At 37.9% G+C, this 19,040-nt stretch overlaps 1 protein-coding gene across 1 annotated transcript in view; it reads right to left on the bottom strand.

Moving 5' to 3' along the window:
* LOC122974064 (FH2 domain-containing protein 1-like) overlaps nt 1-19,040 on the bottom strand; it is a 32,829-nt gene that overhangs the window by 5,553 nt on the left and 8,236 nt on the right. Inside the window, exons 2-12 of the mRNA XM_044341908.1 lie at nt 10,212-10,699; nt 9,957-10,127; nt 9,752-9,813; nt 6,734-6,836; nt 6,534-6,619; nt 4,901-5,001; nt 4,032-4,102; nt 2,943-3,050; nt 2,158-2,228; nt 1,817-1,934; nt 765-929 (exon numbers count right to left, since the gene is read on the bottom strand). Of these exons, the coding sequence (XP_044197843.1) occupies nt 765-929; nt 1,817-1,934; nt 2,158-2,228; nt 2,943-3,050; nt 4,032-4,102; nt 4,901-5,001; nt 6,534-6,619; nt 6,734-6,836; nt 9,752-9,813; nt 9,957-10,127; nt 10,212-10,589 (1,434 nt within the window). The 5' untranslated portion in view covers nt 10,590-10,699. The remainder of the gene's footprint in view (nt 1-764; nt 930-1,816; nt 1,935-2,157; nt 2,229-2,942; nt 3,051-4,031; nt 4,103-4,900; nt 5,002-6,533; nt 6,620-6,733; nt 6,837-9,751; nt 9,814-9,956; nt 10,128-10,211; nt 10,700-19,040) is intronic.

Raw genomic sequence — 19,040 nt, 5'->3', positions numbered from 1 at the left:
GTTGTTAAATCACTAGTTTGAAACTAGTTAGCGGTAGGTTAGTTACCTAGTTGTTACTGAAAACTTGGGGACAACTTTACGCAAACTTAGTGATGGATTTATGAACTGCTGGTGCAACTCAATTGGGCAACTGTCATATTTTCAGAAACAGTATGGAGTTGCAGTATGTCACACTGTGAACTTCGGCACAGATTACAGCCTGCGATATGGACACACAAGCACTTCCCTACATCATGACAGGATGCCACAGTAAAATGTGTTGTACTCACTACAATAATGTGTTGCATGTAGCTTTAGATCTAACCAGCTCACTGAGACTGCTTCCTCTTTTACTTACAATATTTAAAACTAATTCATCAATAAAAAGGCATAAAAATTCCCCACCTCTCCTAAAATTTTTGCAAGCAATGAGTTGTGACAAAAACCCTGCTTCTAACGTGAAATAGAAGTGGAAGGAAACATTTGCTTGTTTAAATAAGTGTACAAGATGAATTTTCAAAATGTTTTTGACCAAATATTCTGGCACTGATCATGTAAAGAATTTTTGATGGTTTGTGTTTCGGTGCTTTTAGAGGAACATTCAGTGGTAGAAGCATTCATTTCATAAGTAAATTAATCACATTACAGCTCTAAACTGTACTGCAGCACAGTCGATTACAACATTAAAGCTATATCATAAAATTCATAACCGTTACTAAGCATATCACAATACTGATATATGCCAGCTTTGGTGTATGTTGTTGTTTATATTTAATTGTGTGTACCTTGACAGCATCAGTGAACCTGGAGCAGAAGGTGTGGAAGATGCTGAAGCAGTCATCCAGTCTGAACATGTCTCTGTCCTCACAGAAGAAATCAATCAGCTCACTGCCTTCCTTCTTCAGCTGCTGCCGGCTGCCACGCAGCAAGCATAGAGATGACGTTGCACACTGAGAGACAGAAAAACAGAGGCAGACAGGAGAAACTTTAACTTTATCATTATCCTGCAGGAAATTTAGTTTGTAAGCAGGTGTTAACGCAGAGATCACAGGAATGCACTGATGACAATGAACAGCAAATATCAATAATCAGATATAAGATATAAAAGATAAGATATAAAACAAATAAAATACACAGTATAAATAATAAAATATACCAATAAAAATAAAGACTGCAACAGATTCAGCCAAAAATAGAAACATTACTGCCATACATACATTTAAGAAACTATTTGTGGGTACATACTTGAAAGTTTGAGACATAATTATGTGTTTATTGATTTTAATTGGTGTCTAATTTAATAAATGTATATGGACCTTATATGTGGGTGTATATGGTTTTTTATTTGACCATTTTAAGTTTTACTACCCAACTAACTAGCTATAGTTTGTGTCTATATGTTGGCTTGTCTGGCTATCTTTGTGAGGGCCTATTTCAATTTTGACTCCCAGCAATATCTTTATTAATATTATCAAATAACCTCCAACAATAAGAAGCACATGTGTTCACAGCCAGTATGAGGGATAATATCAAAGACATAATTAGACATTTGAAAGAAAATAATAGTACAAAGAACAAATATATATACAAATTAGAGAGAAAAAAAAGTTTCTCTGCTTTCCAAAAGGGTTCCCATACTGGTATAATCACATGATATTTTCATTATTTGTACATCTGTGTTGAATTCAAAAGTATAATTCACAGAAAACAGAACAATCAACCTACAGTATGTTAATTTTAAACCATCTTAGTGAGGACATTTGGGCCGTTCCTCACAGCCTAAAAGAGCTGTTTGAGGGTGAAGACTTGGTTTTGATGGTCACTTGCAGGAAGTTACCTGCAGGAAGCTGTCCAGTTGCTGCAACAGTTCTGTGTCTCTCTGGACGCTCTCCTCTACTGAGTGTGTGCGCGACGTCAGACACTGCAGGTCAGCATCCAGCGTTTCCAAGGAGATCCTACAAACAAACAAAAAAAGACCATTAAAAACAAGAAATATGGAAAATATTCTGAAACTGAACTATACATTACTCCCTTTCTGCATTTTACACCAATCTACAGGTTTAAATTTGGCGCGAAATCTGCTTTTTACCAGCAGAGGGCGTTGTTACAGAGCAAATGACTTTTAAGTTTTCAGAGGTTTTAAGTTTGAGGTGATGAAGTGATAAAGTGAGTTCTTACCTGGCTGCAGTCTGAACATGAATCAACTTCAGTGGAAACTCCAACAGCTTCTCGTCTTTTTTCTGTGCTTCCTGAAGGAGAGAGAAGGAATATTTAATTTCTAGAGTTTGTATTTAAGTGCTTTCTGTGGTCTTGTTTTCCTAAATGATTTATATTGGGGTCAATTTTAAGATCAGGACAACGCTTTATTTTACAACTCCCTTAATTTTATGCAAATTTCCATGAATTTATTTTACATAATTGCAGATATTTTTTAAGTATAAGTTGGCGGGTTTCATTTTTTTGAATATTTTACAGAAAGGATGGTGCAATTTGGTACAAATTATCAAAGAAAAGTGTTAAGTTGGTTTGGTTGTACCCACTCATTTATATTTGGGTTGTTACTTTGAAAAAAATCTTAATAAATTAGACTCTTAACAATTACTTAACTGACAGAAAATTCTCAGTTTTCAGTGTGCAGTTTTGTACACACTGAAAACTGAGTATTTTCTGTCAGTTAAAGAATTATGAAAGAGTCTAATTCATTAAGAATTTTTACACTTACATCTGCATTATGTATGAACCCAAATATAATGAATCAGCACTTACCAACTAAACCAACTTCACACTTTGTCAGTTTTTTCTTATAATTTTTACCAAATTGCACCACCCTCTCTGTAAAATGTTCTAAAAATTAACTGTTAAATACTTGCAAATTACTCAGAAAATTTCCAGGAAGTTAATATAAAATTAAGGGACCTGTAAACTAAAGTGTTACCAATATTAGCAATTTTTTTGTTACTGACCAGAGCAACAAAGTGCAGTAGGTTCATGCCCGGCTTGTTGGCCTTGGTGTCGGCCAGAGACAGGAGGGATGACAGCTTGAAACCAACTGCGTTTCCTGCATAACCTCCCTGCAACACACAGAAACACAAAACAACACAGCAAATAAACACAAACAAAATTCTGCACATGTAAAGGCTGCAGCACAAGATTCTGCATTTCACATGAAGCGGCTTCTGTTTGCTGTAGATTTTGTGCTAAGTGACAATGAACACTAACAGAAACCACAACTGGCTATAAAAGTATCTTAACACTGGTGAGCATTGAGGGAGAAGGAAGAAATTTAATGAGGCAGTTGAACTTTTTTGGGGTGTTTTTTGTTTATATGTCTAAAAACTAATATGTCTGAAGGGGAGTTTTAAAAGACGGCTAGACAAAAACCAACAATAAAAATAACTTCAACTTTGGACTAAAACAGAAAGTAGAATCTTCTGATCCATTTTTTTAAAATCAAATCCTCACATCAGAAAGACTAACTTAACTAACTATCGTTTTGGAATATATATTGATTTTTTGTATTTTTCCTTTAGACCCACATTGCTATTATTATCATTTTATCATTATAATTTCTATTTTTTATTTAGTCACTGATGTTTATTATTGGGAACATACTGTTTTGTTTTGCCTATCATGAAAGGTATCAATATATTGATATAAAACTGATGAAAATTCAATAAATAAGGGTACATTAACACTAAATACACCTTTTTAGTTAACAAATTACATGCAGTCACATGTATTTAATCTGATTTCAAGGCAATAAATTATGCATTGCACATTTGTTGTTTATTGCACAACACTTTTATATCCATACTGTGGAGGTCAGACAAAAGCGGCATGTTTTATGTCACTTCCCTCCAAATCTGTGCCCTAATCAATTTTACATTTATGTTTTGAGACAGGATAAACTCCATATTCACACCGACTACCTTGTGAACCTTATGTGGTCAGTTTGACCTTGCTTCCACAGTAATGGCATTTACTTTTTCTTTTCTAATTATTCATTATTGCTGTTTTTATTCCTTTATACAGTCTTTAAGTCTCTCACTCACAGCATTGAGGATGTTTCCAGCCTGCAGCACCAGATGAAGAACAGCATGGAGCTCCTCACAGCACATTAACTCTGGAACAGAAGAAGATCAAGTTGTTTATTTGCATCACAACAAAGGACAGACAAATCCAAAAACATCACCTGCTTCAAATCAGGAAGCAGAGACATAAATGCATAAATAAATAATGTGGAAAACATCTTCACACACACACACACAATAAAAAAGATTACCAGGAGTGTATAATCCTAAAATCCCTGCGTGCACCAGAGAGTGTGTGTGTGTTGTCACTGGCAGCGTTAGTGTGTGAAGGGTTAGTTAACATTCATGCAGTTATCAAGTTCACACACGCTTGCTAAAAATAGCAAAGGTGTTATTGTGTCGAATGTGTGTGTCTTTGGGGAGGAGAGTAATTTACTGGTGATGTCTCACTCTGTTTGTATCATTTGTACCAAAGATGGAGACGAGAAACCAACTCTGTATTAACTAAGTACATTTACTCAAGTACTGTACAAATGTGAGGTACTTGTACTTTACTTAGTATTTCCATGTGATGCTACTTTATACTTCCACTCCACTATATTTCAGAGGGAAATATTGTACTTTCTACTCCACTACATTTATTTGACAGCTTTAGTTACTTTTCAGGTGAAGATTTGACACAATGGATAATATAACAAGCTTTTAAAATACAACACATTGTTAAAGATGAAACCAGTGGTTTCCAACCTTTTTGGCTTTATCCTTACGAGACTTTACAGAGTTGTTGAAGCTTCCAACAACATGCAGATGTTAACTGTGAGAGCTTAAAGACAGAGGCCTCATGCAGAGAGCAGTAAACTGATGAACTAATGATGCTGCGAGGTCGTTACCTTTGGTGGCAGAGCGAAGGATCTTAATGTCACGTTTCATGGCGTCACACGCCCCGGGAAACTCTCTCTTCAGCAGCATGGACTCAATACGGACCGAGTAACTATAAATGGAGATAAAAATAAATGAAAACCCTAAATCTTATAAAGATACGAGCCTGAAAGACAGAGAAGGGGAGCAATAGTGGATTGAGAGGTTGATAAAAACAACATAAATAAAACCATAAATACACAATAATTCCATCTTATAATAATAGTCATCAACAAAAATGCATGTTGGACACAATTTTGTATGAGTCACTATGTTTCACCAAATTAAAACTACATTTCCCACCAACCCCCACTGCATCACATTCCCCGACTCCCGCAAGTGAATCAGATTTTGTCGTCTTTTCATTCTTTCCACCATCTGCTGTTACCAGAAACCCTGAAAGCTTTAAGCTCCATTTGCTCTGGATGAAGTCTTTATTCTTCATTTGGATCCCCTTTAGCTTTCACACAGCGGCTGCTACAGTAAGCTTTAAGAGAGCCGATTTATCTTATTTATTGGTTCATTTAACAGGAAGCGCACATTAATAAAAATGATGTAAATATGCAAGTGTGGCCAAGAGGCTATTTTTTTTTAATGGACAGATGTTACAATATCTAATGTAATACTAAATACTCCTGTGTGCTTACAGAACTTAAGGTAATGTCTACAGATTGATGTAAAATTGTAAAATAAAATATGGAGGGAGGGCTCACGCAGTTTAAAGGATAAGTTCACACTTTTTGAGTCTGTCTTAAAACAACAGTCAGGTGTCCATATGAACAGTGAAAGAGGTTTCCCTCGCTGTAATCATTCCTCCTGTTCATACTGGATATTAAAGGATCCTTCAAATGTGCTTTCAATGTAAGTGATGGAGGATAAAATCCACAGTGTGTCCACACAGTCATTTAAAAGTTGATGTGAAGCTTATATGAGTCTTCAGCAGTCTGAGTTAGTCATATCAAGTGGATATCTGACACATTTACAGTCTTTTTAACATCAAATTCCCTCTTTGTGTTTCCTCGGACAGTGTTTCCCTGTTGAGCTGCAGGTGGAAGTATAGTAACAAAAAGAGGGACTTTGGCACTAAAAAGACTGTAACGTTGAAAGATATCTACTTGATTTGACTCATTTGGACACTGAAGCTTCATATTAGCTTCAGATAAACTTTAAAATACATTTTTGCACAGAAGGAGGACTGTGGATTTTGTCCCCCATCACTTCCATTGTAAGTGCATTATGAAGGGATCTTCTAATGGTCAGTATGAACAGGAGGAACGATTACAGCAAGAAAAACATGTTTCACTGTTCATTTGAGATCCTGATTGTTGTTTTAAGACACCAAACATGAGCTGTCTCTTTCTTGGTTCCAGTCCAGCGGGGACCTTTATTGCATCATATCCACTCATTTTCCTGCCATCAACTTCTATAAACTCTCTAATAAATTAACATGTCTACGAAAAGACACAGCGCTTCTTCAACAACAAAATAAACCCTTTGATCACCAACATTATAAACAAATTAATGTAATGCGAATATAAAGCCAGAGGTCACTTCACCTAGACAAAAATCTAAAACAAGATACCACTCTGATCTTTAAACTCGCACCTGGGGAGCTGAATCAGCAGGTACACGAATGAGTCGGCCAATGAGAGTTTAGAGATGTCGCCTTGGTACGCCTTCAGCTTCATCACCTTCAGGAGAGAAAACAGATGAGACACAAACTAACATGATGACATTAATGTGTGTGTGTGTGTGTGTGTGTGTGTGTGTGTGTGTGTGTGTGTGTGTGTGTGTGTGTGTGTCACCTCCTCAGTATCTGGCAGCAGTTTCAGCAGCTCCCTCAGAGGCTCCGCCCCGTATGGATCACTGTTTCCATGGCGAATATCGTCTACTATCACCTGATTGGACCTGGAGGAGAAAGAAGATTTCACATTTAATTAACAGTAAGAAATTATTCCCAAGTAGTTCTGAAATCATTACCAACAGAAAATTAATCATTTCAGTCACTTGTCAAGCAAAAAAATCCAAAACATTCTCTGTTTCTAGCTTCTCAAATGTGAGGATTTGCTGCTTCTCTCTGTTTTATATCATTGTGAACTAAGTATCTTTGGTTGGTCCGACAAAACAAGACATTTGGAGACGGTATTGGGCTTCTGGGGAATTGTGAAGAGCATTATTCACTATTTTCTGATATTTTCCAGACAAAAAAAACGAACAAATGGACTAGAGCTGCTACGATTAGTTGATTAATCGATTAGTTGTTCCACAGCAAATTAATCTGTAACAACAAACATTTGCTGGTTGCAGCTTCTCAAATGTCATACATGAGAGTAAACTGAATATCTTTGGGTTTTGGATGGTTGGTCAGACAAAACATGACATTTGAAGACGTCCTCTTGGGCTGTAAGAAATTATAATTTCTTATATAATAATTTTTTTTTACTATTTTGTGACACTTTATGAACAAAGTGATTAATCAATTATGAAAACAATCATTCGCTGCAGCCCTAAAATGGACAACTGTATTTCAGAGCATTTCCCTCCAAAAGCTGAGTTTCCAGTTACTGAATTGTATCAGCTCTGTACTCAACTTGCATTACGTGGCTGACGTCAGAATGTTTTCGTTAAACTGATGGATGGAAAATAAAGGCCAGCCTGAACCCAAATGGAGATCATGGATACTGTACAAGTGGCCGAAGTGAATTTTCTTCGCAGGGTGGCTGGGCTCACACTTAAAGAGAAGATCCAACATCGAGAAGGAGATCGGGGAAGAACTGCCGGTCTTTGGTATCAAAAGGAGACAGTTGAGGATGGCTGCCGGACCCCAGAAGGATTTATTTATCAAGTCTGGTTGGGGAATCCTTCAGGAGCCCATCAGAAAGAGCTGGAGGTTATGGCTGGGTACTTTGCTTAGCCTGCTGCCACCCTAACCCAGAGGAGTGGTGGAAAATGGATATATAGATGGAGAACTCAAACACACAAGCTCATCAGCTCATGAGCCGTTAATGTCAGCTACAGATGAGGTTTCTATAAAGGTGCTTAACAAGAGAAATCCTTTACATACATACATTACAGTGTTATTGTGCAGGTTTATTAGTGAGGTATTATCGCAGTGAAGGCTGCTTGTTAACGTCCAACTACAATTCATCTATAAGTGTTTTCAGGTGCAGTAACTGAACTGTTTCTAGAGAGAATGGGAAATCATATATATCAATACTTATATAATACTTATATAATACTTATATTTATTGGTGGCTTATGTGCTTGTTTCTGGTTCATACTGTGGCTGTCATACATGCTCTCGCTCCCTCATGCCTGTATGTCTCTCAGTGTGTTTGGTAAGCACTCAGTCTGAACATATTGACACAGTCAATACAACATAAACACATTCAGGACACTTAATGATCCCGTTGCCCTCCCCTTATGTTACTAAAACACTCTGCTGCAGTATATGGACACCATTTGGCTCCCTCCCAGTCTGTGCTGAAGCTTCATATTAACTTCAGATAAACTTTTAAATAAGGTTTTGCACAGAATGGCCAGTATGAACAAGAGGAATGACTACAGCAAGAAAAACCTGTTTCAGTGGTCATTTGGGCTCCTGACTGTTGTTTTAAGACAAACTTGAAAAATTGTGAACCTGTCCTTTGAAGTTATTTGGATGACAGATATTCAATCAATTCTTCTAACTCGTTGTGCTGTGACATCACCCCGGTCCTCTGATGTGATGCAAACGTGGAATTAGTCACATGTCAGCAGCGTGTCTGTCTACATTCTTGCACAACATGCCAGCATAACCACATCTATTTACCCACTACACTTTGTGATGAGGGCGAGAAGACACATCACGCCAACACCCTTTCTGTCAGATTGTTACCCCGGGGCGCGTCCTACAAGAGACATTATTCAAACGCAGATCTATTGAAAGCATCTTCAACTTATCGAGATGTAAACCTCCCATCCTGACTGGACACGTGTGTTCATCAAAGCCATTCAGTGTCCATCAGTCCAGGTCTGCTGTTTGTCTCCCTCGTAAAATATCTGAAATTTCTTTAACTATAAAAAACAGCTGCTGAAATGTGATTTTTAGAGAGTGTTTACATTTGCATTTTGCTCTATCAAAACCTTCTTATTCATGTCAGGGATGCTGTAAAAGATGCTCATACAGAAAACAGGTTTGCTGGCAACAAAAGCTGAACCAGGCTTGATATTAAAGGAACATTTCGAGAAATACATTTAATACATGCTTTCTTGCTGAGAGTGAGCTGAGAAGATTGATACTGCTCTGAAGTCTGTACAGTAAATATGAAGCTACTGTAAGTTTAGCTTAACATAAAGGCTGGAAACAGAAGGAAACTCTCTTCAAAGGTAACAAAATCCGCCAACAAACACCTATAAAGCTCATTAATTTACACGTCATATCGTGTCTGTTTAATTTGTACAAAAACTGAAGTGTAAAAACAAAAATTTTATGGGGACAGATTCAGGCTAAATGTTTCCCCCCTGTTTCCATTCTTTATGCTAGGCTAAGATAACGTGAGTATAGTAAAGTGATTATTGTTGTGATAACTTTCCAGAATTGTAAAATCCTGTCTCATAGCTCCATAAACTGCTCGGTAGTATTTTGACATCTGATAAGCTTTTTAACGCGTGTGATATTTCAATGTAAATAGCCATTTTGGTTCTTGTTTTATTGAATTCTGGAGTAATTTATTTGCCTTTCATGTTAGAAAATATTCAGGCTACAGTGGAAAATCTCAATGGAGGTGAAAAGTGTGTGTGACTGTGTGTGTTTGTTGTAAGAGTCACAAAGTGAGGCTTACCTCTTGAACTGTTTGAGGAAAATCCCAATGTTCATCCCTCTCTTTGAGTCAAGAATAGAGACCTGGTTGGTAGAGAGACATATAGAGACAGAGAGAGAGAGAAAGAGAGGTAAAGGTGAGAAGTTTGAGGTCACACAGCCCAGGTGGAAACTGTCCACACACACTTCACCTCCTCCACACCTTCAACAAACAGCAGCACACACACCTCCTCTCTGATGTCCCTGAACGAGCTCCTGGCCTTCCCTCCTCTTTTGGGCGTGGTCTTGGCGTTTGACTGAGAGTCGTTCTGACCAAACAGCTCCTCGATGGTCTGGACATCAATCTGGTACTCCTGCTGCACCAGACCCTGAGTCCACAGGTTGGCCCGCCCCTTCACCTGTGACACACAAACAGAGGATATTAGGATGTTCAATGTGCTTGAATATAATAAATGTGTGAATCAGTTTTTCAGAGACTTTACCTGCTCCGCTGGTATTGTTTTCCAGAAGAAACTCCTCACCCTCTTCTTCTTCCTCAGGCCTCCTGTGGGGTCTCCCAGTCCAGGGAGCAGAGATGGCAGGGGAGGAGGGGGAGGAGGAGGAAGACAAGGAGGAGGAGGAGGAGGAGGAGGTGGAGGTGGTGGCGGAGATGCTCTCGTCTGGTTATCAGAAAATCTCGATAGAGGACAAGGAGGGGAAGGAGGAGACGTCGGCACAGCCACGGCAACGTCCTCCTCATGGAGAGAGAAACTCTCCCTCTCGTTGGCCGGGGAGACGCTGCCCATCACGTGCATTCTCACAGCCAGTTGACGGAGGGTATAGCAACAGACTGGATGGTCACCGAGCTGATGGGCGACCATAGTGAGAGGAGGGACGCTGAGTGTGGTGATGACAGTGAAGATGCGTCATCGTGTTAGGAACATCAGAGGTCATTAAAAGGTCAAAGGTCAAATCCAGAGGTCAGCAGATACTGCGGAGAAATTAAGAAAAATCTAAATGAGGAAAACTCCAGAAACTTTGTAGAAGCTTTGAAGAAGCTCTGTCTTTTCTTAGACATGTTTTCGACATTTATTACAGAGTTTATAGTACAGATGAAAGGAAAATTAGTGGAAATGATGCAATAAAGGTCCCTAGCGGACTTGAGCCGGGGAAGACACAGCTCATGTTCAGTGCTAAGTTAAAAGGACAGGTTCACAAATGAACACTGAATCCACTTATATTTAGTCATTTCAAAGCTTTTAATATGAAGCAGTAAAGCAGTAAATGTTGGGTTTGCATCGGCAGTAACTTAACAGAACTCTGACACTGCAGCACCTTGGCGGACTTCCAGAAAGCTGGCCAATCAGAACAGGGCTCATCAGGAGGGGGGGCCTTAAAGAGACAGGAGGGGCTGCATAATGGCCTGTATAAGATAAATAAGGAGTTTTTTGAACTGTGAGTCATGCAAAGCTACTCTAGTGGAGTCCCAGAATAAAATTATAGAGCTGGAAATGAGCATAATAGGTCCTCTTTAAATTTTGATTGTAGGTTAGATTGATTATATCAGAAGAAGAAATTGTACTGCAGAGCTAAATGTAAACTGAAACCACAGCACAGACACGAATGACTTGGAAAAATCCATTTGGCATGCGACCATGTTGGACTCACACTGACATTCTTCTGTTTTATTCATATTGACCAATGTGAGTGTGTGTGTGTTGCTTTCAAAAATGTCTTGTAATTATATGAATGTTAATTAAACATTTATAACATTACGTAATGTTAAACATTTCCTTTTGTGTCACGTATATTTGTGTGTGAGTGACTCTTGTCTCCATTGAAACCTGTTTGTTTTCTCTGAACGATCAAACAACTCCAGCTGGCAGTTTCTTTATCATTGTCCTCCTCACACACACACACACACACACACACACACACACACACACACACACACACACACACACACACCTATCACACCTTCACCCTCACCTTCTGTCTGTATTGTGGCTGGATGGCAAGTTGTTGAACAAACTATTAAAGCTGTAGAAAAGTTCAGAAAACATTAAAAGTCAAGAGTTGATCTGTTGTTATTGCAGTATATAAAAGAGACGAGGATTCAATCAGTCAACTGGTATTAATAAATGTGTTGCTGATGGTGACATTTCTACCTGCCGATTATCTTTATTACCTTAAAGCATTTTTTTTTATCTGTATGTCCATCGGTTTTCAACACAGGACAAATATATGAATGGACAGAGGAGAGTAAATATAAATAAATATAATTCTGAGCATTAGTAATGTCATAAAACTATTGATAAAAGTTAATATTAATGGATTTTGTCACTCCTATTATTATTATTTGTGCCTTGTCTTTGATTTGGGGGATAATCATGCTCTCAGTTCCCATAGTGCTTTGATATAGCTGCAGGCTATATTTGTTTACATTTTGGCAAATTGGCGCCATTAAAATAAGCCAAATTAGCTATTATCACTTCCTGTTTGCAGTGTAGACATAAACATACATACAAACATACATACATCTTGATTAGTATTTTCTAGATAAATTGACACACCTGCCGAGTCACATTGCGTCATTTACGAGTTGAGTTGAGTTGAGTGCGTTAAAACTATTGCTTTTCTGAAGCGCTGAAGTGTGTTGAAACTGAGAAATAGGTGTGTTGTATGTTGCCCTTAAAAGAAAAACTCTGGTTGTATTCTATATTTTCCTTATTGTCAACAAATCCCATGAAAAGGCAAAAACCAACAATGAACTGATCTACTTACAAGTGTTGTGTGTATATCCAAAGTCCGATACATTATATGTGCCGTAGACCTCCATTGTTTGTCCAAAAACTATTAAAAACACATCAATAATAGAGGTGACATGCTCCTTCATTACCGTCAACACACACACTGTATTTGGACTCAACCCCACACATACCATCCTGCTGCCAAAAGTACTCAGTAAGTGAACAAACAAATGTGTATTACTCCACCAATGAAAATAGTCCCTAATAAAAGCACTATTTCCTCCTGTTTGAGTAACGTTCATTAAAAACTACAGTGCCCAGCTGTTTTAAGAAATTACTGAGCCTTTTTGAAAAATGACAGTATACAAAATGTGTGCAACAAAACCATTGCGAGTATAATTGTAGCAATTAAATGTTTTAACCATGTAAAGCACTTTGTAACTTTGATTTAAAAACTGCTGTATAAATAATGTTTATATTATATATTATATTTGATTATTTAGTGTCTAAAATGTCGAAAAGAAACATTCAAAATGTTTGCTTATACAAAACATCATCAGTCTTATCAAGCAACTAATTAGCTTTTCCCATAAAATGTGGGAAAATAGTGAAAAATGTCTTCATTTTTGCTTGTTTTAGCAGACCAACTGTGTGAAACCAAAGACATAAAACAGAGATATGACGCAAATCCTCATATCAGAGAAAGTTGGTAGTTTTGCTTGAAAACAGACACATTCTCAATTATCAAAATTTCCTGTTGATCCGTTACTCATTTCAGTAACACATTGATGAGCATTTCTCATTTTGTTTCTACCCACAGATGTTTATATCTGAATAAGGCCACTTCATTATGGTGACACTTGTATTTTTTTCTCACAATAATGAGCAAAAACATTCACTGTAACACTCTGTAATAACTGCCCTTCTGCTTTGTTTACTCCACTCTGCACAGGAAGAGGATCGTACCAGGAAATCCGTATATGGCTGACATCGCATTCGGACTAAATCCCTGCACTGCTAAATTATTTAACACACACACACACACACAGGCGGAGTCCCCTGTGTGAAATTCTGGATACATGTCAACAAAGATATACACTTCCTGCTGATGAATTAAAGATGTGTGTGTAAGTGTGTTACATAACCTAATCTCACATCTCTGTTTGATTGCCCGATTTCTTCCATCAAACTTGCCACTTAATCGTGCTAACAACCCGGCCTGCCCAGTGAGTGAGTGTGTATGAGTGTGTGTGTGTGCAGTGGTGAGTTACTGCTGCAATAAGTTCTGGTCTGTACTGACCTGATTACTGCTGATCCATTTATTTATTTGGGGAAAGAATGGCACATTCAAACTCCATTCAAAAACTCAGAAGTTTAATGCTGCCTTGCTCATAGGCAAAAATAAGTGATTTGTCGAACATGACTTGACATGACAAGCTGTTACACAACTAAAATGTTAAGTTTCATGACTGTTAGTTTTTATTTTTATATAGTTTTTAAATTCTTTTCCACTTTAAATGTGCCAAGATTAACATGTAAGTTCAATAGCATCCTATTCATTCATTAAGTTCCACTTGTTTTTGTATTATTGGCAGACATGCTATAGCTAAAAGGTAACACAGTCACATATATTATGTATCTGTTTGAAGCAGGGGAAGAATACAAACATCTTGAATTCTTTGAAAAATATATATTTAGATTAATTTTTAATGAGCATTCAAGGGAAACAAATCGTTGTTTCATCCTGTGAATAAACAACAAGATGCACATATTTAAAGATTTTTATATTTTTAGCATTACAAGAGTGCAATGTAGCTTTAGTTTAATTTTTTTCTTTTTAATATCCATTTCTGGCTCGTGTCAGTTTAGAAAAACCATTATGGTCGCAACTTGTGCAAATAATGTCGATAAAACTGTCTTTCCATTAAAATAATTATTACTTGGTGACTTCATTGAGCTGAATTTACCAGCACATGTTCATACTTCAGAAAACAGCTGAACTCATTTTATAGGTTTGATGCATTTACTAAAAGGAAAAGTTAACTAAATTAACAGAATTTGCAATGGAGTTTGGTGTGTCGTTCTCTCTCTTGTAGGGAGAGAGTACAAGACATGTGTGTGTGTGTGTTTCAGATGCCAGGGCTGGGGTTGCCATGTCTACCATGGCAACCAGTCAGAGTGCTACTGATTGTTGTGGTAACAGACCTGGTTACAAACAATGACAGTTTGTTTACTTGGCAGACAACAAAATCGGGGTCACAGTGGGTTTTTTGTGTGCTTGTACATGTATGTGCATGTGCATGTGCATGTGCATGTGCATGTGTGTGTGTGTAAACCAGTGGGTCAGATTATTAATATCATCCCTTCATCTTCAAAGGTTCAAAGGCTTACTGTAAACAAAAGGTGACGGGCTGCGATTTAAACTCGAGATGACATCATCCAATCACGCGACTCCAAATGTAAAAATAGATGGGGCCAAACCGCTGACCCGGTTCACACGAAGGGCCCTGATTGGCTAACGGGGTCACAGGGTTAATGAGGAGTCAGAATGAACAAGACGCAGTGATGTGTGAACTCAGTTTGACAACTTTGTTACTACTACTGTCAACAAATATTACTACTACTGCTAACTACTACTACTGCTGCTAATACTATTACTACTGCTTATACTACTACTACTACTACTAGTAATATACTGTTAGTACCACTAATACTACTGCTAAATTACAGTACACTACTACTATTGCCATTAATACTACTACTACTGCTACTAATACTATTACTACTACTACTGCTAAATTACAGTACACTACTACTACTGCCATTAATACTACTACTGCTAACTTATACTACTACTACTGCTACTAATACTATTACTACTAATACTACTGCTAAATTACAGTATACTACTATTACAGTATACTACTACTGCCAATAATACTACTAGTGTATACTACAGTATACTACTACTGCCAATAATACTACTACTAGTGCTGGTGCTTTTACTACCACTACTGTCAACTAATACAATGGGTAACTCTACTGCTGCTGCATCTTTATTTTCTTAGAAAAATTAACTTTTTTAATGTTTGTGGATCCATGATGACTCTGTTTTATCACATTTTCATTGAATCAGATTTTTCTTTTTGCACTGTACTGTGGTATGTGAACCTCAGTCTGTCCAACAAAAATGGATTAAATTGTCTTGTGAAAGTGTCCAGTAAAGTTACTGGAGTGGGCCAGGTTCAGCTCTCTGACATCTATAATAAACATTTTCTCAGGAAGGTTGAGGTTATTCAGGCTTACTAAGACCATCCTTTGTTCAGGGAGTTTGAGTTACTTCCATCTGGTTGTCTTTTTTAGGGTACCAGTTGTAAGGACTAAAAGGTCTAAATCATACTTTGTTTCAGTTGTTTTACTTAAAGGTTATGTCTGGTGATTTCTGTATTTTTCTTATTGTTAACAAACCACATTTACAGAGGCAAACCAACAATGAACTGATCTACTAACAAGTATTGTGTGCGTATCCAAAGCCTGATATATCTTATTCCTCTGTGCCATAGACCTCCGTTGTTTTCCTAAAAACTATTAAAAACATGTTAGTAAGCCACCACTGCTGCACTGGGTGACATGTTCCTTCATCATGAAGAGCTTGGTCACGTTAGTTTGTTTAGAATCCACCATTGGAAGTGACTCTGAACACCATTGGTTGACGCAGGGCAAAGGCTGGTGAAGAGGCTCCATTTCAAACGCATGCTGCGACACTGAAATCTACTCATTCAGAAAAAGAAACTTCTAATTCGCCTGAGCTGTGCTTGTGTGTGTGTTTGGTGAGCTGACTGCGCAATTGTTAGTTATCTTTTCTCAGCCAACCCAATTATGATCCCTTTATACATCCATCTCTTGCCTTTGCTCCACATTCCTACAGCGTCGGCTCTGACCTCAATACAGAGAGAGAGAGAGAGAGTAGGGAGAAAGAGACAGCCCACGGCTCTGAGATGGGAAAAAAAATGAAGTGACGACTCGTGAAAGACTGGTGGTGAAAAAATAGACAAAGAGTGAATGAGTAACTGACAGTGACAGTGCATGACAAAACTTAAATCCACCATGAAAAATCCCTCCCCCCTGTTTTCTCCTGTAATGATTTTTCTAACTAACTGGCTGCTTTACACACATCAGAGTTTAGACGATGGTATGAAACACTGTCATCTGTGTGTTTCCATTATGAAGGAACATTAGAGAACAGTCTGATAGAGGATAATAAGCAGAGAGCCGGTCGAGCAGGATTGTCGTTGAGGTTTGTCCGTGGATGTAATTCAGCTACGTTTGCAGCATGGCTGGGAATTAAAACCATGCAGGCAGGTAAAAATGAACTTTACAGGTTACACTGTAAAAAGTGATACTCTGTTGTCCTAAAATCTCCTTTTGTGGCTGGTAAAAGCTGGAATTCAGTAAGTTACAGTGGATTACAATAAGAGTGGGCAATAGAGTTACAAAGTGGGAGGAGATATTTCGGGAAGTAAAAATTCCATTTATTATTCTCATAGACAATGTTATGTGACTCATAGTTTTAGCATTTCTGCAGCTTTGATATGCATCAAACTCTCCCGCTTAAATCATCAGTACAAAAGGTGAACAACAATATCTGGTTCTTTAGTGAAAAGTAAAAAGGTAAAAGACTGTACTTAAACATTTTGGGCTAGAAGTTAACTACGGCTCCCAAGGATCACCAAGCTTAAAATTTGGTCACATGTGCCTTTATCGGTGGGTAGAAGCTAAAGATTACGGTGTTGAGAAAACTGATTTAACAGTCTACAGAGTGAATCAATACAGTTTAAATTACTGGGTCACTTTTGAGTGAATTCAAACAACTATGGCTACAACTTGTTTACAACTTCAACAAGATAGCGCCCGTTGCTTCTTCTCCAATGCAACGACCACTGAGGCTCATGGGGTATTGTAGTATTCTTAGCTGTCCACCAAAATCAAGGACAAAATGTAATTTCTCAGAAACAAAGTTGAAATAACTGAAACTGATGGTCATAATATAATCCTATAGGATTGTTACATTATCCAGGAGAGTCCTGAGTTTCTATGTGCAGTAACATCGAGGACATCATTGAAAGAAATATTTGAAATGGGAATACAGAATGGGGAAAAGCACTTCCAGAACTAGCGGCCCCTCACATTTCGCAACTCTATATGGATAAAATCCTCTATCGGCAGTACATGTAATTTAACACAGTGATGCCAATAGATTGTGATATCTGGAAAACTAATTGAGAAACTGTTTATGGATACATCAATAGGAGATTAATTTCTGTTTCTGGCCAACTGCAAAATAAGTACCTGCAAAATCAAAGTACTTCATCACATTGATGCCCAGTAAATGTGTTTATATGCGAACTAGTATCCCTGTTTTGATCATATTCGGGATATGGTGTTTACATGGAACATGAACAGGGGTTAAAATTAATACCTGACAATCCCCCAAATGTGGGTAAACATTAACTGTGACGTGTAACATTGTAAAGTTACTTGCAAACTTGGCTGGTGATGAATCAGCTGCAAAACATAACCAGGATACTCCAAAAACCCGATAATATCCAGGATACTAGTGCGCATGTAAACACACTCACTGTGTTAGAAGGTTGGGTTAGCTAGCTAGTTGGCTAGCTAACAGAGGCTAGCAAGGAGGAGGGGCAGGTCTTTGACTAACTATTATTCAGTGCGAAAATTTACATTTGTTAAGAGTCAAAGTCCTGCCCCTGTTAACAAATGTAAAGTTATGTGGCCTTGAGCTAGAGTTGGCAGAGCTGGTTTATGGACAGAAATCAAACAGCATTAAATTCGGGTTTAGTTACTTTTAACAATGAACTTTGGCTGATATAATATGTCATTATTTGTTTGCTTCATGTCAGAGCTTTCAGTAAAACAAAAATCTCAAGGTCATAATTACTACTTGGATGTTGACAAAGATGTCTTATATAATTTATTGAAATTTTATTGGAATTTATTGAAACTGTTCTGGAACAAGATACAAATCCTCCACACCAGACTCCAATACTCCAATACCATACAACAAAACAACATCACAATATACTTCAGTGTTTCCTCTATAATAGTACAGGCCTGGCGGGCCACCAGGCCAACGAGAACCCCTGCAAGGCCAAACAATATTTTTTTAAATGCCAAAAATAATGCCAAACATCCATTCATTTGCAAATCAATAGCCTTTGGTAGCCTCTGAGCAGCGCTGTTTGGAAACGTGAGTCAATGTCTGTGTTGTTGCCTGGGAAACTCCAGGTAGCATAACTCCTTTTAAGGAATAGGGCAGTGATAAGTGAGTGAGTGGTTAAGCAAGAGAGCGAGTGTCAGAAAAGTGATAGTGAATGCGAGCGGAGCAGTGGAAAAGGTTAGCAGTAAGTTGTCAGTCTGGCAGTAAATGTACAGTACAGACTACAGCGTGTCAGTTAATAAATGCTGCAGATTGTCAAGACCATAGACTGTATATACATTTATATACAGTCTATGGTCAAGGCCATGAAAAGTCACGTCTGTTGTTTCCCCAACTGCTGGAAA

This window comes from Thunnus albacares, chromosome 22 (genome assembly GCF_914725855.1).
Source record: "Thunnus albacares chromosome 22, fThuAlb1.1, whole genome shotgun sequence".
In the NCBI taxonomy this organism is placed as follows: Eukaryota; Metazoa; Chordata; class Actinopteri; order Scombriformes; family Scombridae; genus Thunnus; species Thunnus albacares.
Note: the sequence above shows the minus strand (reverse complement) of the source record. Positions and strands in the feature narration are given on the sequence as shown.